Below are 26,907 nucleotides of genomic sequence, written 5' to 3'. Positions count from 1 at the left end.
AAAATTATAATTCAAACACTGAAATTTATACCTGCCCACTGGATATTAGGTAACTGATTTCCCCAAGGTAACAAAACAAAGAATCCAACCAAGATAATCACTAAACCTCCACAGAGGATTGCACGTTCACCAGTCCTGTTGAATAATGAAAACTATAATTACAATACCCATATTTTATCCAAGTAAAAATATGTATATAATGCTAGATTTTGCATATCCAAAGCCTGGGGTCCTTTTTTAATAACATAATGGAATATTGCAAGGTAATAATTTAAGTATCAATGATATTACATAAATTGATTACTATTGAAGAAGTGCATTTATACACAGCCACTTGTAGTCTAGGACTTACCACTTTTTTGAAATCAGTTTTTTTTAAAAAAACAAACATTACAGTAAGACAGTGTAATTTGAACATATTACCTTTTAGAAAGTTCTTTAACTGCTAAAAATACAATCACTGATTCAATGCCAACAGCACCAAGGATTAAGCCATTGATAAACACTGCTTTTTTTCTGGTCCATGAATACATATCCATTGTTAATGGTGTAGCTATGCTAAAGAATAGAATAAAAGGCATATTAAATTTGGTCTATAGTAGAGAACTTTCTGAATTTCATATGTTCACCAACTATCCAGTTATAGCCAACATCTTTGGAACTTGATAAAAATCCATGAAGTATTTGTCCTTAACATAAAAAACAAGTGCTACAAATAGAAATGTGTCAAATTCAAAAGCATGTAAAGAAAGATATTGGTCCTTGAAAAAAAGTAATATTAAATAAATTTATTAAAATTATCTGAATGACTGTCTACTATTTCTGTGTCAACAATAAAAGACTGAATGGTTGGTATTATATTGAAAGTATTACTTATCCATTAATTATATTTCGACTTTCATATTATGTTTCCTGGCTATTTAAATAAGAGTAAAATGCAGAAGATTAATAAATAACAAAGTTTTTGGAATACAATTATAGCCAGAAGACTGCAAAAGAGATTATTGGCATTTTACAAAAAATACTACATATGTGAAGAAAAAGTAGCAAGGGAAAATTAATCATCTTCATAAAACTGTGAAGAAAAATTTCTGATTAGGAACATATGTCAATATATTTTAATATGTATGAATTAAATGACAAAGATCTTACCTGATTTTATAAGAGACATTCTGTCATTTGTTTTACAGCTAGGACAATATTACTTTATCCAGTTGGTCTATAAACTATTTTATAAAGTATTTACTTGGTAATTTCTCCCTGATCAATGCATATTGCTATCCTCCTGTCAGAATTTCTCCTAAAAATTCAACCTGTGATTTATTCTGAATTCCAAACATAAGATTAAGTACATATATCTTTACACTCCAAAAACACTTTTTTTCTGTAACTCTATATGGTGCTGTGTAAACACAAACAGCTTCTATATAAAGGTGTATTGCAACAAGCCTTTCATCTTCTTTAGAAGAAAATCTTTGGATGTCACATTAAGAGACAACTTCAGTTCTTATGTACACTTCGTGCTGTTGTAGAACTATAAAATCTGAATGAAACTTTGGAGGGTAAGGTATACTTACGTTTCAAAAACTGCAAAAATAAATAAGATAACAAAGAAAAGAAAGTTTGTTGATAGAACAGCAACATGGTCAATGTATCCTTGATTATCCTGAACCACTTCGTTATTTTCTGTATTAAAACAAAAATAAAGGCCCTCATAGTATCAATATAGATGGAATTATCAACGAGAGTTGATTATTTCGATTAATTTGAGAAAAGCTTAGTTCAAGCAAGGAAATCTTAAGATGCAATATGTGTAAGATTTATGGACACAAATGCAGTTCCTTTATTCCCCTGTTAATGGCAGAACAGTATAGTTTCCATTTCATCAGAACATGGAACTACAGCTGATCATTTCTATCCAGGAGAGAATCTAGCATTCACACTGCAGCTTTCCAGTTCTTTGCAACTTTTGCATGAAAAAAAGAGCAAAATGTCTGAGTTCATGAATCTTGTTAATCACCCTAACATAACCAATAAAAGTCAAGCTATGTATTCTCCCCTCCCATCTACCACAATAGAAGATGTCTGGGATTTGATAAACTAATTTTTCATTACACATGACTTATGTTTTGCTCTTCTTTAACTAACACAGAAAACTAAAAACTCTAAATTTCTGATCTATATGAAATTGGAACCTAGGGTTTAACCAATTCCAGAAGTCGTCTAATCTGGAAAGTGACTGATGTGATGAAAATTAAAGAAAAAGGAACAAAAGAAAAATTACAAAAAGAATGACTTCTGACTTCTTATACAGCAGATGTAAATGAATCATATGGTGACCTCTTACTCTTAAACTACATCTTAACATACATATTTTGTATAACCTATTATTTTGACTAATCATCAAATCCATAAATCATGATTTCATTTTTTTTCTGTCTCCTGCAAAAAGTCCAAAAGGGGCTTCCAATTGGCAATAAAATTAGTCAATGTTTTTTCTTTAAGCAAAACTGTCAATTTTGCCATCTCAGCTAACTCCATCATCTTCATAATCCATTCTTCCACTGTAGGTAATATCAAGTCTTTCCACCTTTGACCATATCAAAGTCTAGCTGCAGTTATCATATAAAGAAAGAAAGGTCCATGAGCTTTTTCCAATTGGAATTGAAAGTGACTGATGTCAGGAGGAATATACCTGCAGATTTAACACTCGTGTTTTGTTCTGTTGCCTGAACAAAAAGATTGGGCAGAAAGATTTTTCTTTCATTAAGAATCTAGAGGGATATGGAAGGATCAGGTACATTATTGTTCACCTTTTGCAGCATGGTCATTACTGTTAAATTTTTCTTTAGAATTTGGTACTTTAAGATGCTTCACCCTTTACAGTAGAATCTAGTATAAATTTAAACATTAATATTTACCTAGAAGTTGCACTGTAATAATGTTGACACAGGAATTGATACTCACTGCAGATATATACCTATACATGACCAACTGCAATTTCTAGTGCTTCCTTGGGAACCACCAAATCTAATAAAAGTGATTGAGTTTGTAGGTAGTTGCTCATGGAGACAGTTATCACCTGCATCCTTCACACAGTCTCATTTAACACTATTCCTAACTATTTACAGTCATGTGAAAAAGAAAGTACATACTGAAAAAGGAAGGTGTTGCAATGGCCCAGTCAAAGTCCAGACCTCAACCCGACTGAAATGCTGTGGCGGGACCTCAAGAGAGCTGTGCATAAACAAATGCCCGCAAACCTCAATGAACTGAAGCAATGTTGTAAAGAACAGTGGGCCAAAATTCCTCCACAACGATGTGAGAGACTGATAAAGTCATACAGAAGAGGATTACTTCAAGTTATTGCTGCTAAAGGTGGTTCTACCAGCTGTTGAATCATAAGGTGTACTTAGTTTTCCATGCATGACTTCTCCATTTTGGCTTTCTTTTTGTAAAATAAATGATGACATGGTGTAATATGTCATGTGTTGTTGTTCATCTGAGGTTGCATTTACCTAATGCAGTTCTCTAAACTGCTAAGGACCAGATGATTTTTATTATTTCCTGATATGTAAAACCATAGAACTCAAAGGAGGTGTACTTTCTTTTTCACACAACTGTATATTATCAAGTATATTAAAACATTTTATTTCAAATTACCTTCAACTTCAGTATTAATACTTTGTGGTCGTCCCATGTCATCCACATGATGCTCTCTAAAAATTAAGAGATTGTGCAAAAACAATAATTAACTATACCAAATAAACTTTCAGTATGGTAACATTTCAGTGTTGAAATAATGGTATCTGGCACAATTCTTTGTTAACTCAATTATGCAATGAATCTTGTTTTACGGATAAAGTCTTAGTCTATGTAAATAATGAGAATAGGAAATAAGCACTTGTATAATATGTTATTTTAGAGAAATTATGCTCATTGATAAGATTTAGTAATTTGAAACTAAGATCTCATGCAATATTGTTGATCAAGAAATACTAAAGAAATCTTCATTTACAAAATCCATAAATTACTCTTTTATTTCCTGGTTCATAATAAGAACTAAAGAAAAAAACTACATGGACTAAGGAGAAGAGAGATTTTATCCACAGATTGGAAATTTTTTTTTAAATGTGAACGTTCATAAGAAAGATCTTCCAATTACCTAAATACAGCAAATATCAGAACAATATTAATAATTCCTAGAAGACTTCCAAATAAAACTGGTGCTGTGTACATGTTCAGCTGGAGATAAATAATTTTCCATGAGATTCCTTTTTCCCCAATAAGTGAAAAGAGAGTCTGAAAAACTAATAGAAAATATAACAGTTTATGCAATAAGACTTTAACAGCATGTATGCTTGATACTAATTACAGAAAAATTATAGAAATTTTATTGTGGCACCTAAAAAATCTAAAAAGTAAATGAACAACAGAAAAAAATCAATTAGTAAAGTGTTCCGATGATAAAGAAAAATCCCAAATAACAAACTATATATCATTATTCTTTTAGTAGTATGTATGAATTTTTATCCTTGACATACATTGCATCAGCTTTTGTTTATCACTAAACTGTCTGCAAAAAAACTAAAAGAAAATTGAAGTCTGAAATCAAATTGGGAGTACATCCTTTTCCTTAGAACTAAAGCCCTCTTTATAATAGTTCAGTATTATTACTATAATGTTTTTCATATAGCAGATTAAAATTTAAGTATGTACACACAGATTAAGAAATGGGAGTGACTATTTCCAATTAGAATACAATGTTTCTATCTACAACTGAATAATGAGTCACTTGAAGAGAATGAGAATACAGTGTAGGCTGTACCTGGTCCCAGTATGAATCCCACTGCTTGGCAAGCACTAGTGTTTGCCATAGCATTAGTTCTTTCAGTAAGAGAGGTAGAACCGGCAATATATGAGCGAACTACTGCTACATTTCCTAAAAGGAAAACAAGATGATGTTTACCTGGCACTCCTAAGGCACTTATGCATTTTTAATCATATGCATAAACTAGCTAAAAGCCCAATAATATAGTATGCACAATCTTGGTCTTTTGTCTGCTCACCAAATCTATCTTCAATATACCTCATAACTACAGAAATTAAATATGCTAAAGAATATTTGTCCTGAAAGCAATTATTCAGAACTATCAAACAGCTTGGGAGAAACTTGAAACTAATCAGCAGAAATTATTAACCATGCTTCTTTCATAGCATCACTCAGGTCTGAAATCTAATTAGAGTAAATTACCTTTGAGCAACTGCAGTAACTTCTTCACATTTTTATTCATACGAGGAAAATCTCTAAAACTAATATAACTAGTGCTTTTAGGGTGGTGTCACAATGAATCTTTATTACTCTGGTGAGTCTGTTACTCAAAACACTGCACTTTGGGGTAATCACTCAGTTTATCTAATCCTACAGAAAGCCATGGCACAAACACTACTAAATGGGATACCGGGAAAATATGTATCAACAGCATTATACATTTACTCAAGAAGTTCTGAAAGCCAACTTGAGGTAGAAGGGACATTCTGGGCATTTGTAAGATTTTGATTCCTCTAACAAATAGCTGAACTTCCTTAAATACATAGAGCTATTAATCTAGCAAACTTTAATTTAGATATTTCTAAAATTACCTGCACCAAACCCCACCAGTGCTCGAGCAGCTAGCATGTAGTATTTGTTGTGTGAAGGGGGCAAATGGACATAGGCATAGAGGAAGTTGGCAGCTACTGAAATAGCAGTTGAAACCACAAGAGGTTCTCTTCTTGGCCTGCAATTAGACCACGTTCCAAAGAATGGAGAAGCTATCATTTGACCAATGCTGTATGAAGCAATAATCCAGCCCAGAAAACCTGGATCTGCAGTTTTATCTATCTATGGAAAAAAATAAACACAATTTCAACAACAGCATTTTATTAATCAGTATGACACCCTAATAAAAAATATTCAATTCTATCAGATATTGTCAAGCTACTAAAACATGGGCAAATGTTTATGAAGATGAACGTTTTAATTAGAGAACACAGAATATACTAAAAATTGCAGACTATTAATTGGTGAGTAATAATTAAGCTTATTAATAACTGATGGAAGAACGCTGTTAAAATAGTATGGAAACAGATTTTAAAATTAGCCTATGAAGTACTACCCTGACACATTCTAATATCCACAAAAATAATATTTTTAGCAGTATCAATATAAGGAGATAAGAATATACATTCCAAATTGTAAATGAATGGTTACTGAATAATTTATATAATATTTAGTGGTTGGTACAGAGTGTGGAAAGAATCAATGGCAAAAGATATTTAGAAAGGTTGGTGTCATCTTTCTATTTTCCTCTTTATTAGCTAGATTTATAAACACCCTTTGCTTCAGAAGGTAAAGGTGGCAATCAAAATATCATCTCTGTGGGGTAGGTTAGGGTGAGGATATTCATTGGCTCAAAGTCATCCAATGAGCTTCCATAACTTACAGTGGACCTTAACCTTTTTTTTTTTTTTTACAAAAATCAAATCAGAACCATAAATCACAAGATAAGACCCAGACAATAGTTGCAGTTCATCCTCCTCAATTAAAACCATTTCATTAGTAGGGGGGAAAACATGGAGGAATATAAGCACTTCCCTTCTTAGTATACTATTTATTTCATTTCTATACCACCCTTCCCAGCTCAGAGTAATTTAATTTTACATACATTAAAACAAAATAAATTAAGATTTACACAAAACATATTAAAACACTATCGTAAAAGTCAGACTGAAATAGGTCTTTGCAGAACTTCTGAAGGCCTCTAAAGATGGAATCCTGATATCAATAAGGGCTTTCTACAATCCAGGGGCAACAACTCATAAAGCTTCTTCTATGTTTCCACCAATAGATGAGCTTGCAGCACCTAAAATCTGATCCTTCCTTATGACCCTACTGGGTAGTGGTGCTCATGGAGAGAAAGACGTTCTCTTAGGTAGTCTGAACCCAAACTATTTAGGCATTTAAAGGTAATAGCTAACTAACTGAGTTAGCTGAGTTACTGAGTATTTAAGTACCTTAAAAAGTCTCTCTCTCTCTCTCTCTCTCTCTCTCGCTAGCATTGCAATAATCCAGTCTGGAGGTTTGTCAGCAATATAGCTACTCCCACCGTTGATGATCAAGAGTCAACAGTTTCTGGCTGACCAAGCCAAAACTTATAATCATTGGCTGCTCCAACCTTTCCTCTACAATATTTAAAATAGAAAACACAGCACTTATGGACACTGCAAACTACTGGATTGATTTTCACCCATGTTCCCCACAAAAATCCTAATGGTTAAATATAATGATATTTTGCATTTTAATTATTGTAAATAAACATCTTTTCATTTGGCTAAATGAACTTACAGAAATATCATCATATCATTATTTTTTTTTTTTTTTTTGGTGCCTTCGACTCAGTGTTGACTCCTGGCAACTGCCTGGATAAGTCCCTGCATTTTTCTTGGCAATGATTTTGGAAGTGGTTTGCCACTGCCTCCTTCCTAGGGCTGAGAGTGAGTGATGGCCCAAGGTCACTCAGCTGGCTTCGTGCCTAAGGCAGGACTAGAACTCAGTCTCCCAGTTTCTAGCCTGGCACCTTAATCACTACATCAAACTGGCTCACTATATAGTACAGTTTCCAGGTGCCTAAGTTAACATCATGTAAGTAAAAATTTAGGTGTTTAACAAACCTGTTGAAGATAGGGCCATATTGACATAATGACAATAGAGAAACCTGCAACACAGAGAACTGAAGTTTATTTTTCAATGAAGAGGAATTCAGTCAATGATAGGTGCATATGTGGAACTGCTGTACATGGAAGTATATTGCTGTGAAAAGTCTTTAACATAGTATATATGTTTAAAAGAGTCTCTTTTAATGAGACTCCAAAAAAGTCTTCATTATTTATCATCCATTATACAACATAATCCAGAAACTGGTCTGGTTTCCCAATCAGGTGGCAATGGTCAGGTCTTAGAAAAGTAGATGTACACTTAGAAGGTTCTTTGTACTGTTTCACCACAAACCACAGTATCAGGGAAAAGTCAGGGCAAATACACAAAGAAAGGATAGTTTATGAACGCTGACCACTTTTTTAAAAGTGAGGAAAATAATGGAATATCTTCCCCAACCAGATTCCAATACACGGAGAACTAGTCTACATGTTACAACAGATGCTCCACTGCATCACCTCCATACTATGGCCACAGGACATACTGGAAACAGAACCATGCTATTGATTCTGCTGATGACCACCTGCTTCAACTAGGCTTGATTCCACCTGGTCACTGTAATTTTAAGAACAAGTTCCTGAGTTTGCTTGTCGTGACAACTGTTTTTCCTTTGGTGTTAAATATTTTAATTTATAATGCTATAGTCCAGTATTATTTTGTTTTTACTGAATCCTACATAAATTACTCTGCGTATGTTTAACTTACAAATGAGCCAAGAATATTACATAAAGCAACAAACACAGTTTGCCATATAAGGAATTTCTATAAAATATTTTAATCAATAGCCAATGAAATAATGAAGATAAAGTAACAGAATAAAACAATGATGGCTGGTTAGCAAATTTTACAAACCAACACTGCTGAAGAACATTGTAAGGTACATTATTCGAATGGATCTCCATCGGCTGTTGTATTGTTGCAATGTCTCCACAGCATCCTTAGATCTGTAATAAACAATACTGTAATATTAATGAGATTAATATTAACATTTCAATTACTTGTTATTCTTTAATAAATTCTGTAAGGTAATTGGAAAAGTGTTAGGACAATCTGTTACTATATCTACATTTATTCCTATCTTGATATGATAGAAATCATTCTCTAATACATGTCATCATTTGTTGACAATTCCTTTACATTTTAGAATGGTCCAACTGGATAACTGCTATACAAATTATTACCGTATTTTTCCAACAATAAGACGACCCCGTGTGCAAGACGACCCCCACTTTTCCAACCCAAAATTAAGAAATCAATATTTTAAAGATAGTGCAGAACACATTTTTATTTAGTAATTAGTTAACATTTACCTGATACACTCGGTGGGAGGAGGTCCAAACCATCTCTCTGCAGCTCTATTTCCAGGCTCTCTTGCATAACTGATTACATTCAAGCACGAGTGAAACTGCTGATAGCTTGTCTCTGCAAACAGCCTTCCTCTAATTGGTTTGTTCAGTATCAGCTGACATCAGTTACATCAGGCTCGTGATTGGAGGAAGTCTGTTTGGGAGACAAGCTATTTCACATGTGATTGGAGGCTAGCAATAGGAGGAAGCCTCTCTGCAGAAACAAAGTATGGGCAGTTTTGCAACCACGCGATTCTCGGCTGACTTCCTTGAATAAGACACCCTTCAATTTTTAGGGTAAGGATTTTAGAAAAAAGTATCATCTTATAGTCGGAAAAATACGGTACATGCATACAAATCTGATATCAGAATGAATGTTGCATTATAACACCCCATCACATGCTAGGCATTTCTGTTAGTGCAGACTAGTAAAATCAGTTGTACGCTAACAAGGAAGCTAGCATGGAAAAGTACCAGCAACAACCTGGGGAAAAGCCTCAAATTTCAGGAGGCAAGCCCCCGCAGCTTGTCACGTGCTCAATCGAAGCACATGATCCCTTGTGTTTCATGTATTATCATATATGGTTATGGGCTTGTATTAGGTAGTGTGACGTATATATGCTTAACCCAGCCCTCTGATGTACTAACCCAGCCCTCTGATGTACTAACCCAGCCCTCTGATGTACTCAATAAAAGAGGTTTCCAGACTCCGGTCTGGGTGCTCTCATCCCCCTCGAAGGAGAATCAGTTTGGTGTCTTCTTTCCCCTCACTCGTGAGAGGCCCGCTGTAACTGCGTGAATGTTACAACTGGTGACCCCGACGTGATCCCCAATAACTGGGTAATCGTCCGTCGCCCTCCGCCTGAGACCTCCGATACTCACGCCCGGGAAAGGGCTCGATGCATCCCAGCCGCCTGCCGGCTCTCTCGTAGGTATCAGAGGCGGGTTGTCCAAGCCCCAGGTTGCGTACCTCCACAAACTTGGAAACCTTCTCAAGGCCCCTTCTCCCTCCGCCTGAGACCTCCGGTGCTTACGCCCGAGAACGGGCTCAACGCATCCCGGCCGCCTGCCGGCCCCCTCGTAAGTATGGGGGGTGGGTTGTCCAAGTCACAGATTGTGCACCTCCACGAACTTGGAAACCTTCTCAAGGCCTCTAACATTATTCTTTCTAATCGAGGCACCCCATTGCCTCCAATTAAGAAAAAAAGGCTAGCTGAACTGCTAAAATATGTCTGGCTCAAATGTCCGGTCTATCCTGAGGCCGGGTCAACAAAAGCCACATTGTGGAGAAAGATTTTGAAGTATTTAGATGAGCCACCAAAAGCTCCACAGCAAATTATTGTCTCCTGCCGTATTCTTTTAGAAGCTCTGGAAGTTTACGATGAGGAGCCGAGGATGGCTGCTGCTGAAATCACAGCGCCTTCTCTTTACGAGGGCCATTCACCATCGGCCCCCCCTCTCCCTCTAACATCAAAAGGAAAGGGATGAGGAATTTAGGGCCATTTGCCATCGCCCCCCCCCCCTCCCTCTAACAACAAAGGAAAGGGATGAGGAACTTTTCCCTCCTCCAGCAACTCCAACTGCCTGACCCCTGGTACGCGCCATGATAGAGGCTCGTGCTAGAGGGGAATTAGATTTGGAGGATATGCAATCTTGTGCTGCCTTCCCTGTCTCATATATTCCCGATCCCAACAACCCCAATAACCCTCCTACCCAAGTGTTTGCTCCTTTGTCTTATAAAGTTGTAAAGGATATTAAAACTGCTGTAACTACTTATGGCTTACAATCTCGCTATTCTATGGGCTTGTTTTTAACACTTGCAAATTCTTCTGACATGATGATTTCTGATTGGCAAATGCTGTGTAATATGATTTTAACTCCTGCTCAGTATGTTGTGTGGTGGTCAGAATATCAAAAACAAATTGCCCTTATTGTGCAGGATGGTTTCCCTGCAAATGTAACCAATGATCACTTGCTGGGACAAGGAATTTTTACAACTGCTGCCGCTCAAATCAACTCTCCAAGGGCTTCATTTCCCTTGGTTTCACAAGCAGCTGTATCTGCATTGTGGAAAGTTGATGATTCCTCAGCCACCCCCACACAATCCTTTTCAAAAATCATGCAGGGATCTACTGAAAATTATTCTGAATTTCTTAGCCGTTTCCAATTAGCCATTGAGCGTCAGATTGACAATGAGGACGCTCGTAATGAATTGTTATTAAAACTAGCCTATGAAAATGCAAATGCTGATTGTCTGGGTCTCTGTGTATTACAAAGAACCTCTCGTGCCTCAGTGCTCGGTTGGAAGTGATTTGTGTGTTTCCCCAATTATTTCCACGCTGTTGACCAGGGCTGTGTGTCTGTCTGCTCCAGCCGCACCTATCTGGAAATCCAGGTAGAAAGCAAAGGGGGCTGACAAGATCCGCGTGCCTCAACAGGCTGTGAGTGTGTGTGTGAGTGACCATAGGCTGAACCTGGGAGCAGCGTCTGTAACATACCCATTAGACTTGGCCACTTTGGAAACAGATCTGCGAGAAGCAAGGAAAGCTGTTGGAAATGTTGGAGAGGAAAGTAAAGAAAAGACTGTGGGGGAGGTGCGAATAATAAGAGATAGGTGGAAAAGAAGTGGGTGAGACAGCAGGAATAGGAATTTGTGGAGTAATCAGGGGCAGAGAGTAGGGTATGGAGAGGAGCGTGTGCAAGTGTGGCAAAAGCTGAAAGAAAACATGGAGAGATGGGATGGGGCTCCTACTAGAAGCTTGTAGGAGCAGGTGAAGCAGTTATAGAGAAGTCAGGGAGGAAAGCATGGATCAGAAGAGGAAGATGTAGGGAAAGTTAAGGAGAAAGAGCAGTTTTTTTTCTGCTCCAGCAGGAACTGAAGCTGGAAGGGGAGGATATGTGAATTGGAATCCCGAATGGCTTAAAAAACCTAGCAGAACTAAGAACAGATATAGCTAAAGTCTTAGAACAAACTGATGCTGTTTCCAAAGAATCCACAATTACATTAAACCAGGGGATCAAGTTATGGTGAAAAAAGGAAAACCAGGAGGAGCCCTGGGACCACGATGGAAGGGACCACATACAGTCCTTGATGTAATTTCACCCCATCTAGTGTACCTGGACACAAACAGATGGTGGCACTGTTCCCAAGTTAAGCCTGTGTAACTTGTGTAAATAGGCTAGGTTATTTTTCTTTTCTATTCCCTTTTTTTTTTGTTCCCCCCCCCCTTTCTTTGTTTTCCTTTGCTTTTTGTTTGTTTGTTTGTTTTTGTCCCCCCACCCTTTTGATTTTATCCACAGGATCCAAGCATGAAGATCTACAGTACATCCAAATTCTCCTGCTGGGACAATGCCTAGAAGCTCTGCAGCACAGTTCTAACAACAATTTTTTTGTAGAACTGGCACAAACAGCTATGAACAGCTCAGCTTTTGCGTAGGGTGACTTTTGGCAGTGGGAGGAATCACATCTACCTGTTTCTTTGGAATACCCTCCAGCCTAGAGACATTAAGAGATGTTACTGCTTTAAAGAATTTCACTAATGACTTGTGGGAGGGAATGTTTTTCACTTTGGATCTTCTCCAGAACCTGAACCATGGACAAACTAGAGGAGAATGACCCTGAATCTTTCAGGTGTAACCAATGAAGAAGTGACTGATATTAGTCCTCCAAAACCGTGTAGCTATTGACTAAGAGCAGGACAAGGCTGCAAATCCTTTCAATGTTTTTGTTGTTTTAACCTTGTAGGGCATTATTTTGATACACAATTTTATACTCTATATATACACAATTTTATATATTTTATATATGCTTCACATAATGTATAACCATACCTGTAACAGTGCACTCTATTTTATTTCTAAAGGGTTAACTTGCTTTTGCTTTGTAAAGAGCACTGGTTTCTTCCTCCCCCTTATCTCTTTGCTGAATGCCCGATTGTCTTCTAATAAGCAATTAGCCGAGTACAAGCTCAATGTTGTATCAAGCTTTTCGCAACAGTTGTGAGGCCCTGCATTCCAGAGAGAGATAAGAAAAATCTTGTATGCCATTCCCTTGGTAACCAGAAGAAAAGTTACATTTAAGTTCACCTTCCTAAGAACCACCTTTCACTTGTTCAGACCGTCCCAAAAATCCCTTGTATGAGGGGATGTATTATCTGATTATAGATTTAAATGTCTATAAAGCCTCTGATGTTTGTGTTGTGAGGTGTGATTCCATCAACATTTTTTGTTAATGTGTTGATTGGGGTCACCCAGCTGTGTCTTGATCAAACTACATTTGCTATTCATCAGAAGTCTTACATTGAGACAAAACTAGCCAAGCTTAAAAATTCTAGCCTCTCACATTTCCCAAGATCCAGAGGGATGGAGCTGGTCATGGCTCACATCTTGGTTACCAGACTTTGGATCTTGGGGAAGGAAAATTGTTCAGACCTTGTTGTTTGTATTATTTGTTTTTATATTAATTTCTTCAATCTTTCAATGTGTTAAAATTGTTTTCTGGAAATATTGTATTTCCATGTCAACTGGACAGCAAACCTATTGGCAAGAATACCTTAAAAAACCTGTAATGCTCTGAGTGGGTGATGAGTGAACCCCATTTTGTGGCATCTCCTGTTTAACTCGATGCCAAGGGGAGGAATAGGTCAGACTTGGTGGCTTCCGTCCCTCTAGCTAGTGCCTGGCAGCCTGGTTGGGAAGGACGTGGGTAAGTGTGTGTGTGTGGCCTTGAAGGAAGAGTGCTGCTTCTATGCTGACCATTCTGGAATTGTTCAAGAATCCATGACCAAACTGAGAGAGGGCCTGAATGCTCGCAGGCGAGAGCGCGAAGACCAACAAGGATGGTTTGAGGGATGGTTTAATCTCTCCCCGTGGCTCACAACCTTGGTTAGCACTCTCGCTGGACTATAGCGAGTACAGTTATAGCATGTACAGTTGGTCCTTGTGTCCTTAATAGGCTTATAAGATTTTTTCAGGACAGACTGGGTACCATAGAAGCACAGGTCAACATGGTCTGCACTCATAAATACCTGCCTCTCCCAACCACGGAACCAGTGGCACCTGAACAGCTTTTTTGCAAACCTCAACTCACCTTTATCAGTGATGAGGAGGAAGCTGCTCTTTAAAATAATAAAAACAGAGGAGATGTTGCATTATAACACCCCATCACATGCTAGGCATTTCTGTTAGTGCAGACTAGTAAAATCAGTTGTACGCTAACAAGGAAGCTAGCATGGAAAAGTACCAGCAACAACCTGGGGAAAAGCCTCAAATTTCAGGAGGCAAGCCCCCGCAGCTTGTCACGTGCTCAATCGAAGCACATGATCCCTTGTGTTTCATGTATTATCATATATGGTTATGGGCTTGTATTAGGTAGTGTGACGTATATATGCTTAACCCAGCCCTCTGATGTACTAACCCAGCCCTCTGATGTACTAACCCAGCCCTCTGATGTACTCAATAAAAGAGGTTTCCAGACTCCGGTCTGGGCGCTCTCATCCCCCTCGAAGGAGAATCAGTTTGGTGTCTTCTTTCCCCTCACTCGTGAGAGGCCCGCTGTAACTGCGTGAATGTTACAAATGAATTTCAACATGGACAAACACTAAGTCCTAAATTTGGGTAGAAAAGATCAAAGTCATGAGCATAGGATGTGGGGGATCAGTACATCCGATGTATTGGACAGTAGTTTATGCACAAAGGATCTAAAGATGATGCAGTAAATGCTGAGAGGCCAAGGTTGGCTTGGATGTAGATGTCAGTTCCTTTCCCCAGATGTATTTAGACCTCCAGCTACCCCAACTGAGAGCAAAGTAAGCTGTCAGCTTTGTATGGTGTTTGTATGATTTGGGGAGTGGGAGCAGCAGGATATCTGGAACTAGGGGCACTGAGTGCTAGGAAGATGCATCCCAGAGAACTGGTTGAGTTATCTGGAGGTGAGATGGGATCCTTTGACCTGGAAAAAGGATGCAGAAGTTGAGGTTCTGGTGTGTTGAGGAGAGAGGGAGGGCAGTAACTTCATGGTAGTGAGGGAACAGAGAGAAACATGGGAGAGGCTTTTAACACTGACGAGATAGGCCAGGACAAGAAACACAGGCATGCATGGGTCCCCTGTATGAAGCAAGGGGATGACCCAGTCAGAGTTTGTAAGTTGGGTGGCTATATAAACTAATTAAAGATAAACAAATAAATGCAATCCTAGGCTGCATACACAAAAGTATAGTCGCAAGATCAAGAATCATAATTCCTCTCTATTTTGCATTGGGCAGACAGCATCTACAATACTGTGCCTAGTTTGGGGTACAGTACTGTGCTTTAAGAATGATAAGGGTCATAAGAGGGTTGGACCAAATGACCACCATGTGACCTTCCAACCTTTAGATGATATAAGTCACTATGACTCAAATGGAAATCTCCAAAAACTAATGGGAGAGCATTCCCAGAAATTCCTGTTATTGACCTCATGGTGGCCATTCTTAAGACCAATTCCATTTTAGAGCCTATGAAGTAGAACTCATCAGGAGACTGAAACCTTTTCTTATGGACAAGCTAGCTAGCAAGCTATACAGTTCAGTAATATCCACATCACGCTTAAATGCTGTTCCATTTTTGGTCCTAAGAAATTGTCTCTCAGAGTTTCTTTCACCTTTTCTCTCCTTTCCCAATATCTAAGTTCTTATTGTCTTTTTCAGGAAAATGCTCCACATATCTGAAGAAGGTGACCATGAGCCACAAATGCTTGTTTGATAATAAACATGTCTAAGATGCCATGCAATTCTTTCTCCAAAAGATTAACCGAGTTATCCCTCTAGGGACACAAAAATAAAAAATGTGCAATTCAATAAAATCAAACCTTATGCAATAAACACTATAAAACACTATTCAACATTATCATACAGTACTCTAAGAACCCAAGAGACCTGAAAAACATTAAAAAAACCATTAAAATATCTGTTTTGATTAAAGTACACACACCCCATTTAAAAATACACAAAAATAGCTTATCATGGCCTTCATACATAAATGTCTTATTAACCATGCAACTGACAATAGGTCAAAAATCTGTTAAGATTTTTAACACAGATATATGTATGTATGTATGTATATAATAGATTTTAAAACAGATAGGATATCACCGTCAGCGGTATTGGTATCTTATACTCTGTTCATTTAGCTATTTCGTAACACGTATTTTAACCTCAGCTTGAAAGCTAGGTTCCACTACCAGCGATTAGGCCTCTCCTTCTTATTCTTCTCCTACAGGCCAAGGGGGGCAGCTTACGACTGCAGTTGTGTTTAAACTACAACTTCCAGAATCTTCATCGTGAGACAACCTGAGTTGGGCTACTGGGAATTTCAGGTCAATCACTTCTGGAGTACAGGAGGATCCCCCGCTCCTTAAGGCCGAAAGGGGCGCCCCTAGCAAATAAGACCTAAGGCGCAGTCGCCCCCGTGCACCTTTCGTCTCCGTCCAAAAGAGGCTGCTCCCACTCCTCAGTTGCGGACTCCACAACAGCAGCAGCCATGGCCAGCTTCTAAGCCTCCGAGCTCGAACTTCCCACACCCGCGAGAGCCGCACCTACGTACTTCCTCTGACGAGAAAGAGAGGGCGAGGAAACATCTGAGCCCTTAATCCTGCTTTCTTCCTAGAGGATGCATGAGCAGACTACCACGTGGCCAACAGTGAACACAATAAAAGGGAAGATCAAAGCGAGAAGGGGGGCAATTCTGGTCACGTGACAGCCGAGCAACTGGTGCAGGTGGGGACCTCCGTCTCATCCCTCGCCTTTAAAACCGTCGTTGCGGTGGTGGCGCTTCTCGCGAGAGGGGAAAAAACGGGAAGCGACGACCTTTGGAGTGTTTCTCCACCCCCTCTCATTCAGTCGGGCGGGACGTTGAATCGCGCGGGTCTGGCAGTGCAGATGGTGAAAGGAGAGTGCAGAGCAAGGGCGTTACGAAAAGCTGCTCCTCTGGACTTCTGGTTTTTCAGTAGGTTCACTCTTTTCTCCGAAGGGGAGGGTGGCATGACGGCTTCCGAGGTTGTGGCCCCTTAAGGTCGTGATCGTGAGAAATAGAGGAGCCAGTCACCTCTGCTTAAAAAACTGAATAGCGAATAAACAACAGGGCGAGTTTTACATAGAGAGGAGGCTGTCCACGATGATAGTCCCTTTCCCAAGCCGCCTGGAGGAAGAGGGTGGACTGCAAATAGGCCAAACTAACTTTTAGGCGGTTGTTTAATTTTACGCCAAATCTCTCCTGTGCTTCTTCGTGAGGCAGACGGCAGCTCTTTGCACGCTGACTTGGGAATGGGCCTATCACGGGCCATGAGGTCAACGGGGGGAGTTGAATTGGATTGTGCTGTATAATGTGATGGCTTATGGGTTTGAACTCTTGCAGTATTGGCGCTTGCTGAAGCGTGTTGGTGACTTGGTTCAGAATGTACTTCATGGACAGTACAAGTTGGCACCTCTGTGTATGCTGTACAAAGCTTTATTTTTGCCCATTGGAGCTCCATTTGAATAAAGTAATGATAGTACTATCATGAATGAATTAGCTCAAGTAATCTTTTAGTGCTACTTGAACAAGCTATCTAAGTTTGCTTTAACAAGTAATTTAATGGTGCTTATATCACATGTACATCTAAAAATGCAAGATTTACTCTGAGGATGTCTTATTGATGATGCTACTTAGATAGCATACTGTCTCACAGTAAATCATTTCCTAAATAATCTGAACAGCATTTGGAATTTCTCATTATTTGAACCAACAGATACAATGAACATACTTAACAGGATTGAACTATCAAGATTGACAGGTAGGAGCAAACAGTGTGATTGTATAAAATGTACTTTAGAATTATCAGCTACTACCTGAGAACCTTGTGAGAAACATGTCTTTGGATGTGTAGTTTCTCTACAGAAAAATGAGGATCTTTCTTTCTGTTATAAATAATACTGTTTGTCATGTTGTTTTCAAGGTTGCTACACTATATTCCTCATTTTAGATTGCCATTTTTTTTTCAAATAGAATTACACCTCAGTATAGGACTATTGATGTATTGTTTATGTAATGGCTATCAAACTGCTTATGGCAATATATATCATTCTTAGCTATGTTACTTTCTTTTCAATGTAATAATGTTGTGTACTACTTCAATATAACTATGCCTTAGACATTAAGAGCATTTTATTATTATGAATAATTTTTGTAGACCATCAATCAAGAAAGTTACATATATTTTACAAGTACTGCAAGTACATCAGGCAAATACAAGACAAAGAACTTAGACACACACACACACACACACACGCACACACACACATATATATAAATATTAAATATATATATTTAAAGTTGCTTTTATATATTTAGATTTGCAGCACAATACAGTGCATGCCTAGTAAGTCCCATTTGTCTTAGTACTGTGGTCACATAAGGATGTATGCACTGACATTTGGGACAGAAACCATTAATTCTTATTGGAGTTTGCTTACACAGTGTGACTCAACTATTCTCATAGTCCGTTGGCTCCTGTTAATTCTAAGATTTTCTTTGCAGAGTCCTGAGAACTACCTCTGGAATAGATTTTGAGTGTGTGTTAAGGGCTTCAGTGGAGAGAGAAAATTACCCTGTTAGTATAAGTATTCTATTGAATTCTGCCTTAGGAATTTGAAAGGGATTTCCCATAACAATATTTTGACTTTTTGGGAGAAAGTTTTTTATCAAGTATCAGGGATAAATGTGATATTTACAGGAGATTAACTTTGACTGGCTATGCAGAACTTGTACTCTTGGAACCAGAATTAACCAGCCTTCTCAGATACAGAAATACATTTTGAATAATACATAATGAACTTAAAATATCTTACAAGTAATCCTCAACTTACGACCATTTGTTCAGCAACTGTTCAAAGTTACAACGGAATGGTGGTTATGACTGGTCCATGTTGTTCCAGCTATCCCAGCATTCCGCGGTCACGTGACCATGATGATCTGGATACTTGGCAACCAGTTCACACTTATGACCTGTTGCAGTGCCCTGCAGTCAAGTGATTGCTATTTTCAACCTTCCCTGCTGGCTTTCCCAGAAAGTTAATGGGGGAGCTGGCAGGGAAGATCACTGGGTTGAGTCTCCCCCACCTGCACACCCTTCCCCAGCTCCTCTGCACTTGTACTGACCATACATGCACCACCGTCCACCCTCCCTTAACCTCCCCCACCACTTATGCACCCTGCACACCTCCCCAAGCCTTGCCCTGCCTCCCTCACGCCCCTAGGCACTGTCCCTGAGCCTTGCCGTGCCTCCCTCCCACACCCTCCCCAACCCTCACTGTGCCACCCTCCCCAGCCCTCACCGTGCCTCCCTCACACCTTTGCACATCCACTCATGCCCTCACTCACCCAGTGGCATTCACTTGCCTGCCTGCTGGCCTGCTTGCAGACTGCCTGGGACTTACAACTTCCTGCTGGCTTCTCCACTGACTTGGCTGTGGGAAGCCAGCAGGAAGTTGCCTTGCCTAATGACTGAGATTTGGTTAATGACGGTAACCGGGACTGCAGGAATTGCGGTCACTAAGCAATGCGGTTGTGCTTTACGATCGCTTAGTGATGAAAATTCCAATCCCAATTGCTGTTGTAAGTTGAGGACTATCTGTATTATTGAATCTTAAAACCTTTCAATTCTTCATCTGATATTGTATATTTGATAAAACAATTAAATTATAAGTTTAATTATGTCAGATTTTCAAAGTTGTCGATTAGAAGCAGGGAAGGGTTGTTCAAATTCATCAAAGAGTAAACCATTTCACTTTGGTAAAATGAGAAAGGAAATTCCACTAGTGAAATATTAACTAAGCAATTACATTATATCAAAGGATAAAATAGTGTGATGGAATGGAATTATGAAGGCCAGACTCAGGAAGAAAAACATTTTCTTTCATCTCCTGAGGCGCAAGGGAGAGAGAAAAGGATGAGACTGGCACCTCCCTGAGGAATTCACAATGTTGTGGCTGGCATTACTTGGGAGCTGGGGTTTCAATCTGGGAAGATTCTTTCTAGAGGTTGTAGCTAATAAACATTGCTGGACTGAATTTACATGGTCTCTTGGAGTTCCTTGGGCTAGGCCTGACAAATAGCTTGTTATTGTTTGCTTTGCCTGATAAGCATAGATGAACACCTTACTGGTATATATATTTAGCTAAAAGAAAAAGTTCCTCCCACTCATTAAAATAGTGCACTTTAGTTATATAATGAAGAAATGTAACTAGTATTAAAATTAACTTTGGTTTAAGAACTGTAAATCTTAATAACTTAAAGCTTAAGAACTATTCCAAAATTAAATGAGAATTATTTTCTCACTTTTCTCTTGTTTTAAAAAAAAAACATATTCATTAATGTTATTTTGAATGTAAGTGGTTTTAGACAAATAGAATTTGTCTACAGCTTAAATTGAGTTGGGTAATGTTAATCTTGAATTGAAAAATGAGCTACGTAGATATGCATTGTGCTGATTTTGTTATAGCTTCGTTCACATTTTGATTTTTATTGTAGAGGACAAGTCAGGCAGCATATGTTTAATAATTATTATTACAGTGTAATGTGAATGGATTATTGTTTGTATTATGGAACCTTCATTAACTCTCTTTTTCCCTCTGGGGGAGATGGGCAGCATACAAATTTAATTAATAAATAAATAAATAAATCTTGCAATTTTTAAAGTGTACCATAAGTGCTTTAAGATACTCATCTACCTAGGTAGATTAATTCAAAAGTTCGTATAGCTGCCAAAATCTGTGTTAATTCTCAGTACAGGTAGTCCTTGCTTAATGACCATTTGTTCAGTTCGAAGTTACAGTGGTGCTGAATGAATGGTAATTACGACCGGTCCTTGAAGTTGCAGCCGTTGCAGCACCCTGCAAGTCATGTGATCAAAATTCAGACGCTTGGCAGCCCATTCACATTTAGAACTTCAAGGTGCGCTTCAATTCTCACCATCCTCCTGTCTCCCCCCCATCAATGCCCTTTTGGCCTCCCTCACTCCTCTGCCCCCAGCTGACCTTCATTGTCTTCTTCCGCTTTTGTAGAAGTCTGCCCGGCTGAGACAGCAGCTGGCCCTTTGCGGGGCATCCATGGTGCCACCTCACAAAGGGCCAGCAGCTGCCTCAGCCAGGTCCATCTCGTCAGCAGCAGGGGGAGTTGGAAGTGAGCACAGCAGGACAGGAAAAACCTCAACGAGGACTGCTGGTCACGTGATGTTTTGCCTAATGACCACTTCACTTAATGATGGAAATTCTGGTCCCAATTAGGATTGTTAACCTAGAACTACTTGTAAACAGTTTTCATCTAGTTTTGGAAAATCTGGAGTGATTCACTGTTCATTTAATATTTCTCTGTTAAACACTACTGTAAGGAGATACTAATTACAAAGTGAGAGAAGTATTTTGCACATCAAAATTTCAGTTAATAATAAAAAATATAAAGCATATGAATTTCTAAACCAATTCTTAAAAAAACCCAGCAACTGCCTAGCATTTTTTACTTATCCCTCTTGTAAACAGAAACCATTTTCAGTCATATTGCTAAAATCTTGTTTTACAGTCTTTTGGGAGCTTTTGAAGCAGGGCCTCTCAAGGCCCAAGTGTATTCCCTATTCATATTAATTAATTAATTAATTAATTTTATTTTATTAAATTTCTCCGCCGCCCATCTCCCCCCAATGGGGGATACTGGGCGACTTACAAAAAACATTAAAACCATAAATATATATAAAATAATACATCTAAAATTTAAAAACAGTACTAAAAAAGGAAAATCCAAGAAGATGGAAAATATTAATATTTATGAACTAACCCATCTATGGGAAACAAAAATTCTTGTAGCTTCTCCTATTGTTATAACATATTTTCTATCTGCCACTGTTTGAACTGTTGGGGGGGGGTTCAACTTGTCAATCCACTAGGATTCCGTTCCTAAAATTAGTGGGCTCTGTTGGTACAGTATGTTGCGTATGCAACAGCAAGCGCTACTCTTTTAACTATCTGTATCATACTCATTGTTACTAATATTAAGTTTGTCAAGCAAAACTGATAAATTGCTGTGCAGAGAATGAAGTATATAATTTACATTGTCATAATTATATTTGGCCTTATTCGTTTATCAGCGTTTGAAATTCCAGGTCTTTGGGAACTTCAAAGGAAGGGAGAATTGAAGCCAAAAGGATTGTCTCTATCCTCTCCACATCTGACTGTAAACATTGTTCTGTTTTAGCTACTCTGCACTTTTCCCAAGGAGCTGGAACTTCATGTGCTGGTTTCCATAGAAAAGTAATTTTGAAGTAATCCCCCAAGAAGTAATCCCCAAGAAGCTAGATGATATGCTAGGGAAAGACAAACAACTTGATCTTATGTGAGTTATACCTAAATGCTAGTAAAAGTTACTACCTAATTCCATTCTTGTACTGTTATTACCAACTTCATGAGTAACTCTTACTGTAAGTACAGGGCCAAGTCCCTGCTGTTTTGGCAACATATTTAGAAGTGGCTTGCCAATCCTTCTTCCTAGGATTGAAAAGGTGTGATTGGTCAAATTCACCCAGATGGCTCCCATGCCTAAGGCAGTACTAGAACTCGTGATATCCCATGAGGGGTCAGTCTCTTTAACAGCTGTACGAAACTGGTTCATCTCTTTCTTGTATAAATATTTTTTTTCAGTGTTCATACATCATTAACTTTTGCTTTTCTTGTTGACAAAGCTATACAGTTTAAGTTCATGTAAATAAATCAATATACTTTTATTGATATGAATATTTATATTTTTTTCTAGATGTGTTTTGCTAATGGGTGTGAGCAAGCTAGATGTCTTATATAGGCGTCTACTTCTCACTAAGCTTTTCATTCAAGGATGGGGAAGACCAGAAGACTTAAAAAGGTAGTTATAAACAGTATTCTAAAGGTAAATATTTGATGTGTCCACTCCAAAGCATTTTTGGTGCTCTTAGTTGAGGCAAATTGTGCAATCATATTATACAAATATAAAGGACAATACAGTAGTTCAAATTGAGCAAGAAAGTGAATTTTGGCAAAGTTTCTATAGTAGAGCTCATTCCATGTAACAGCAATAGGGAGTTTGTGAAATAGAAGTAATACCAGTCCTGATACAGTCAATTTCATACTGTTATAATTACATACTTATTTATAGTATGTAGTCTTTTTTGTTCATAATGTCTGCAACTAATTCCTATTTTTAACAGAATATTTGAATTCAGAAAGATTATTGGAAACAGGGAAAAATGTCAAAATCTTGTTCCAAGGGACTATCCTGTGCACATTAATAAGGTACTGAAAATGAATCATTATAAATGGATTGGTTTTGATTATTTATAACTGTTTAATTCAAAACAGAAGTATTGAGGGCTGACAATAAATATACAGAGAGAAAAAAACTTGTATTTGATAAGGTATACATTGTTAGCAATCTAGATTTATACATTTTGGAAAAATTCACTAGAGTCATCTGTAGTTTTATCTTCTCTTATATTTCTTCCATCTCATGGGAAGTACCCCTTGCTATTATCAATGGACAAGATGCTAGAAGGCAACATAATTTGCATCGACCTTAAACTTTGCTGGAAATAAATTAATTTCAAAATGACATCAGTTTAACATAAAATATCTGCCGTATGTACAGATTGATATTGATGCAGGTAGTCCTTGGTTAACGACGGTAATTGGGATTGGAATTTCTGTCACTAAGCGGTGCAGTTGTAAAGCACAATGTCACATGACCACATCACTTAGTGACTGCAATCCCCGCAGTCTTCATTGCTGTCATTAAGCAAGGTTTGCAGGTCCTTAAGTGAGGACTTCCTCGTAACTTCTTGCTGGCTTCCAACAACCAAAGTCACTGGGAAAGCTGACAGGAAGTTGCAAGTTCCAGGCAACTTGCAGGCAGGCAGGTAGGTAAGTGGCTGCTGCTGGGTGGAGGAGGGCCTGTGGGGGTGCACAGGTAGCTAGTGTGGCATGGTGCAAGCACAGCAAGCCTTGGTATGGTTGATGCAGGTGGCTGAGGGTGCACGAGGGGCGGTGCAAGTGCAGTGAGGCTTGGGGTGGCTGTTGCTGGGTGGGGGAGACATACCCGAGTGACCTGCGACCTTCCCTGCCAACTTCCCCATTGACTTTGCTTGTGGGAAGGTTGCAAATGGCAATCACATGACTGCAGGAGTGCTGGGATGGCCAGAATTTTGAGGACCAGTTGTAAATACCACTTGTTCAGCGCCATCCTAACTTTGAACGGTTGCTGAACAAGTGGTTGTTAACTGAGGACTACCTGTACTGACTTTTAAAACAGAAAGACTGTGCTATATTGGACTGCCAGGAGTCAACACTGACTTGAAGGCACACACACAACGTGAACTTAAATTTCTCATTAGGTTACTTAGGAGAAATAATGGCCTATAATAAATAATAAAACAAATATGATGTTTAGTAGGGTTTTAAAAATGCAATTTGCAAGCTTACACTACTATGGGAATTCACTCTTAATATTAGAAACTTGGAGCAGCGTTAATCTACATAAAATTCATTCTTTTGGCATAGTAGATCTTTACAGGAAAATTTATACCTATAAAGCTGACAAATTTTGCAAAACCAAAAAGTGCTAGAGTAGTTCTAAAGTCATATTTATTTAGTTTTAAGAAACTGCTGAAGATGAGTGGAGTTGTGATTATGAATTTCTTCACTCACTATAGCTATTGAATTTATTTTGGAACACTAATTAAACAATGTTAAAGTCAACTATGACAAAAAAGCTATTATTTATATTTGTATATCTCAGATTTGATTAAGTTACTAGGAGCAGTCCTTGCTTATATATAAAGCATGAATACTCCCAAACCTGTAGTGCTTATGGCTGTTGTCTTTCTATTCCTATGTGGCTATTCAACAGATACTCTGAACTGGCCAATCCAGATTTTAGCAGGAAAATATTCCGTTCTTAGAAGCCAGCAGTACGCATTTATTTATTAGCTGTTGGTTAGGATGATTATGGATGTACATCTGGTTAAGAATGTTGAAATTTTATTCATGAAAATTTTGAAGGTAGAAGGACTTCCTTTCCATCCAAGTTTCTCTCACCCCTACCCAAGGTAATGAAATGCTATATGGACTTGAGCTTAATCACCAGCTAAAGCTAGGAAGGTTTCTCCTGCTTCTAAATTGGTGGAGATGGGGCTTGCTTGTGAAAGGGTGAGAGAAACTGGCAGAAAATAACCCTGAGTGGATTCATACCTTGAGCTAAAGCAGCATACCATCAAAATGTGGCTTAGTTGGTTTGTCTTAACGAGTTGTATATTAATATTTGGTAAACTCTAGTTAAACAAATACTTGCATAGCTCAGTGTATTAACGCAGCATAGCTTTTGTGAACAGTACTCTGTTTAGCAGAACTTGCATTTTTTCCATGAAAACTTTGATAGTGACTGTAAAAATATAATGCTGTATAGGTTGAGGAGCAATCAGACTGCAAGATCCTTGATGGACACTTCATTTCTCCTTTGGCACATTATGTTCCTGATATCATGCCATCAGAATCAATTACTGCAAGGTAAAAATAAACATATATTGTAAGCTATAGAATTTATCATAGTCCATAAATTATGGACTAAATATACTGATAAAGTGATACAAATGCACACACATTGTGAAACATATATGAGAATTTGTCTATTTAATTTGAATAGTTTTTAATTATGTCTTTTCCTTTCATAGGTTTCAATTTATAGTACCAAAGAGATGGAACAGCAAGTACAAACCTGTTTGCATTCATTTAGCAGGCACTGGAGATCATGTAAGCTTCAGTGTTGTTTAGTAAAGGTTTCTTAATACAGTTACATTGGTACTATTTAATTTAGCTTTATTTGACCACGTCTTTTCAGTACTTTTGGAGACGACGAACTTTAATGGCCCGTCCAATGATCAAAGAGGCCTGTATGGCTTCATTATTGTTAGAAAACCCCTATTATATCCTTTTATTTGAGTATTACATACCTTTGAATACAGAGGAGAGAGAAAGTGTTATCTAGTGACCTACTGAATTCAAATAACAATATAGTAATAGAATTGCATCAAAATGTGTGAAACATAAATCTGTTTGATTCTGATATAGATAAGTAGTTTGAACATTCACTGAAATATAGAAACTATAGGCTGTAGTAATCTACTGGAGTTTGGGAGTCTTGTACTGACATTTTGCAGCCCACCCTCATGGCAAATCCCCACACTTGGTTTTTTAAATTTGTAAATTTAGGAAATGATTTAAGTGGTTCTAGCCTACTGAGTTAGCATTTGCTGCATTAAGTAAATGTGTATTCTTAAAGTAACTGTTTTAATGATTGGTTTATTTGATTTAAAGTAAAGAAATAGAAATGTTAAAGAATGTTTCAGAATAGTTCACATTACTTCCTTTAACTTGCATCTGTCTATACATGGATACAGAAAACCTAAGGATCAGTTGTAAGTATTGTAATTGCATCACAGTTTGCTAATTATACTTCCATTTTTGCCAATAACAGCTTTTAATAATGCGCAGAGATGTCTGTTCTTAATTCTAATGCATCTTTGTGTGCCTTCTATCATTTTGTGATCATGTTATGGAAAAACATGTCAAGGCATTGTAATGCATAATACAAATATTGCATTCATCCATTCAGAGATCAAACACTATTGAAGGTTGACTAGGAAATGATTTGGGAAACATTTTCATTTTGAATATTTTCTGCCAGAATGCTAATCTGTGATTCTTCAGATCCTAACTCTCA

General features: G+C 38.0%; 2 protein-coding genes across 12 annotated transcripts in view; one reads left to right on the top strand and one right to left on the bottom strand.

Moving 5' to 3' along the window:
- MFSD8 (major facilitator superfamily domain containing 8) overlaps positions 1-16,822 on the bottom strand; it is a 21,808-nt gene extending 4,986 nt beyond the window's left edge. For 2 of the 7 annotated variants that reach the window (XR_015794572.1, XM_088132858.1), the window contains exons 1-10: positions 16,555-16,685; positions 8,609-8,700; positions 7,714-7,757; positions 5,644-5,884; positions 4,829-4,942; positions 4,166-4,310; positions 3,664-3,719; positions 1,578-1,686; positions 424-558; positions 32-135 (exon numbers count right to left, since the gene is read on the bottom strand). Coding sequence is in view for 6 of the 7 variants with exons in the window: in XM_088132858.1 (XP_087988984.1) it covers positions 32-135; positions 424-558; positions 1,578-1,686; positions 3,664-3,719; positions 4,166-4,310; positions 4,829-4,942; positions 5,644-5,884; positions 7,714-7,757; positions 8,609-8,700; positions 16,555-16,622 (1,108 nt within the window). In the remaining variant the exon portion in view is untranslated. Of the gene's footprint in view, positions 1-31; positions 136-423; positions 559-1,577; positions 1,687-3,663; positions 3,720-4,165; positions 4,311-4,828; positions 4,943-5,643; positions 5,885-7,056; positions 7,225-7,713; positions 7,758-8,608; positions 8,701-9,066; positions 12,289-16,554 lie in introns of those variants that run through there. The other 5 variants (XM_088132861.1, XM_088132860.1, XM_088132862.1 and 2 more) reach the window with 5 other exon arrangements.
- Positions 16,718-26,907, top strand: part of ABHD18 (abhydrolase domain containing 18) — a 23,467-nt gene continuing 13,277 nt past the window's right edge. The window contains exons 1-9 of one of the 5 annotated variants that reach the window (XM_088132865.1): positions 16,947-17,085; positions 17,867-17,911; positions 18,655-18,727; positions 22,918-23,022; positions 23,345-23,429; positions 25,594-25,694; positions 25,859-25,937; positions 26,026-26,112; positions 26,577-26,602. In XM_088132865.1, coding sequence (XP_087988991.1) covers positions 22,931-23,022; positions 23,345-23,429; positions 25,594-25,694; positions 25,859-25,937; positions 26,026-26,112; positions 26,577-26,602 — 470 coding nt within the window. In that variant the 5' untranslated portion in view covers positions 16,947-17,085; positions 17,867-17,911; positions 18,655-18,727; positions 22,918-22,930. Of the gene's footprint in view, positions 16,857-16,942; positions 17,086-17,866; positions 17,912-18,654; positions 18,728-22,915; positions 23,047-23,344; positions 23,430-25,593; positions 25,695-25,858; positions 25,938-26,025; positions 26,113-26,576; positions 26,603-26,907 lie in introns of those variants that run through there. The other 4 variants (XM_088132863.1, XM_088132866.1, XM_088132864.1 and 1 more) reach the window with 4 other exon arrangements.

Source organism: Python bivittatus, unplaced genomic scaffold (assembly GCF_059951505.1).
Source record: "Python bivittatus isolate LINGU-HERP-01145 unplaced genomic scaffold, Pbiv_v1 ctg000070_np1212, whole genome shotgun sequence".
Classification (NCBI taxonomy): domain Eukaryota; kingdom Metazoa; phylum Chordata; class Lepidosauria; order Squamata; family Pythonidae; genus Python; species Python bivittatus.
This window is presented reverse-complemented; position numbering and strand designations above follow the sequence as displayed.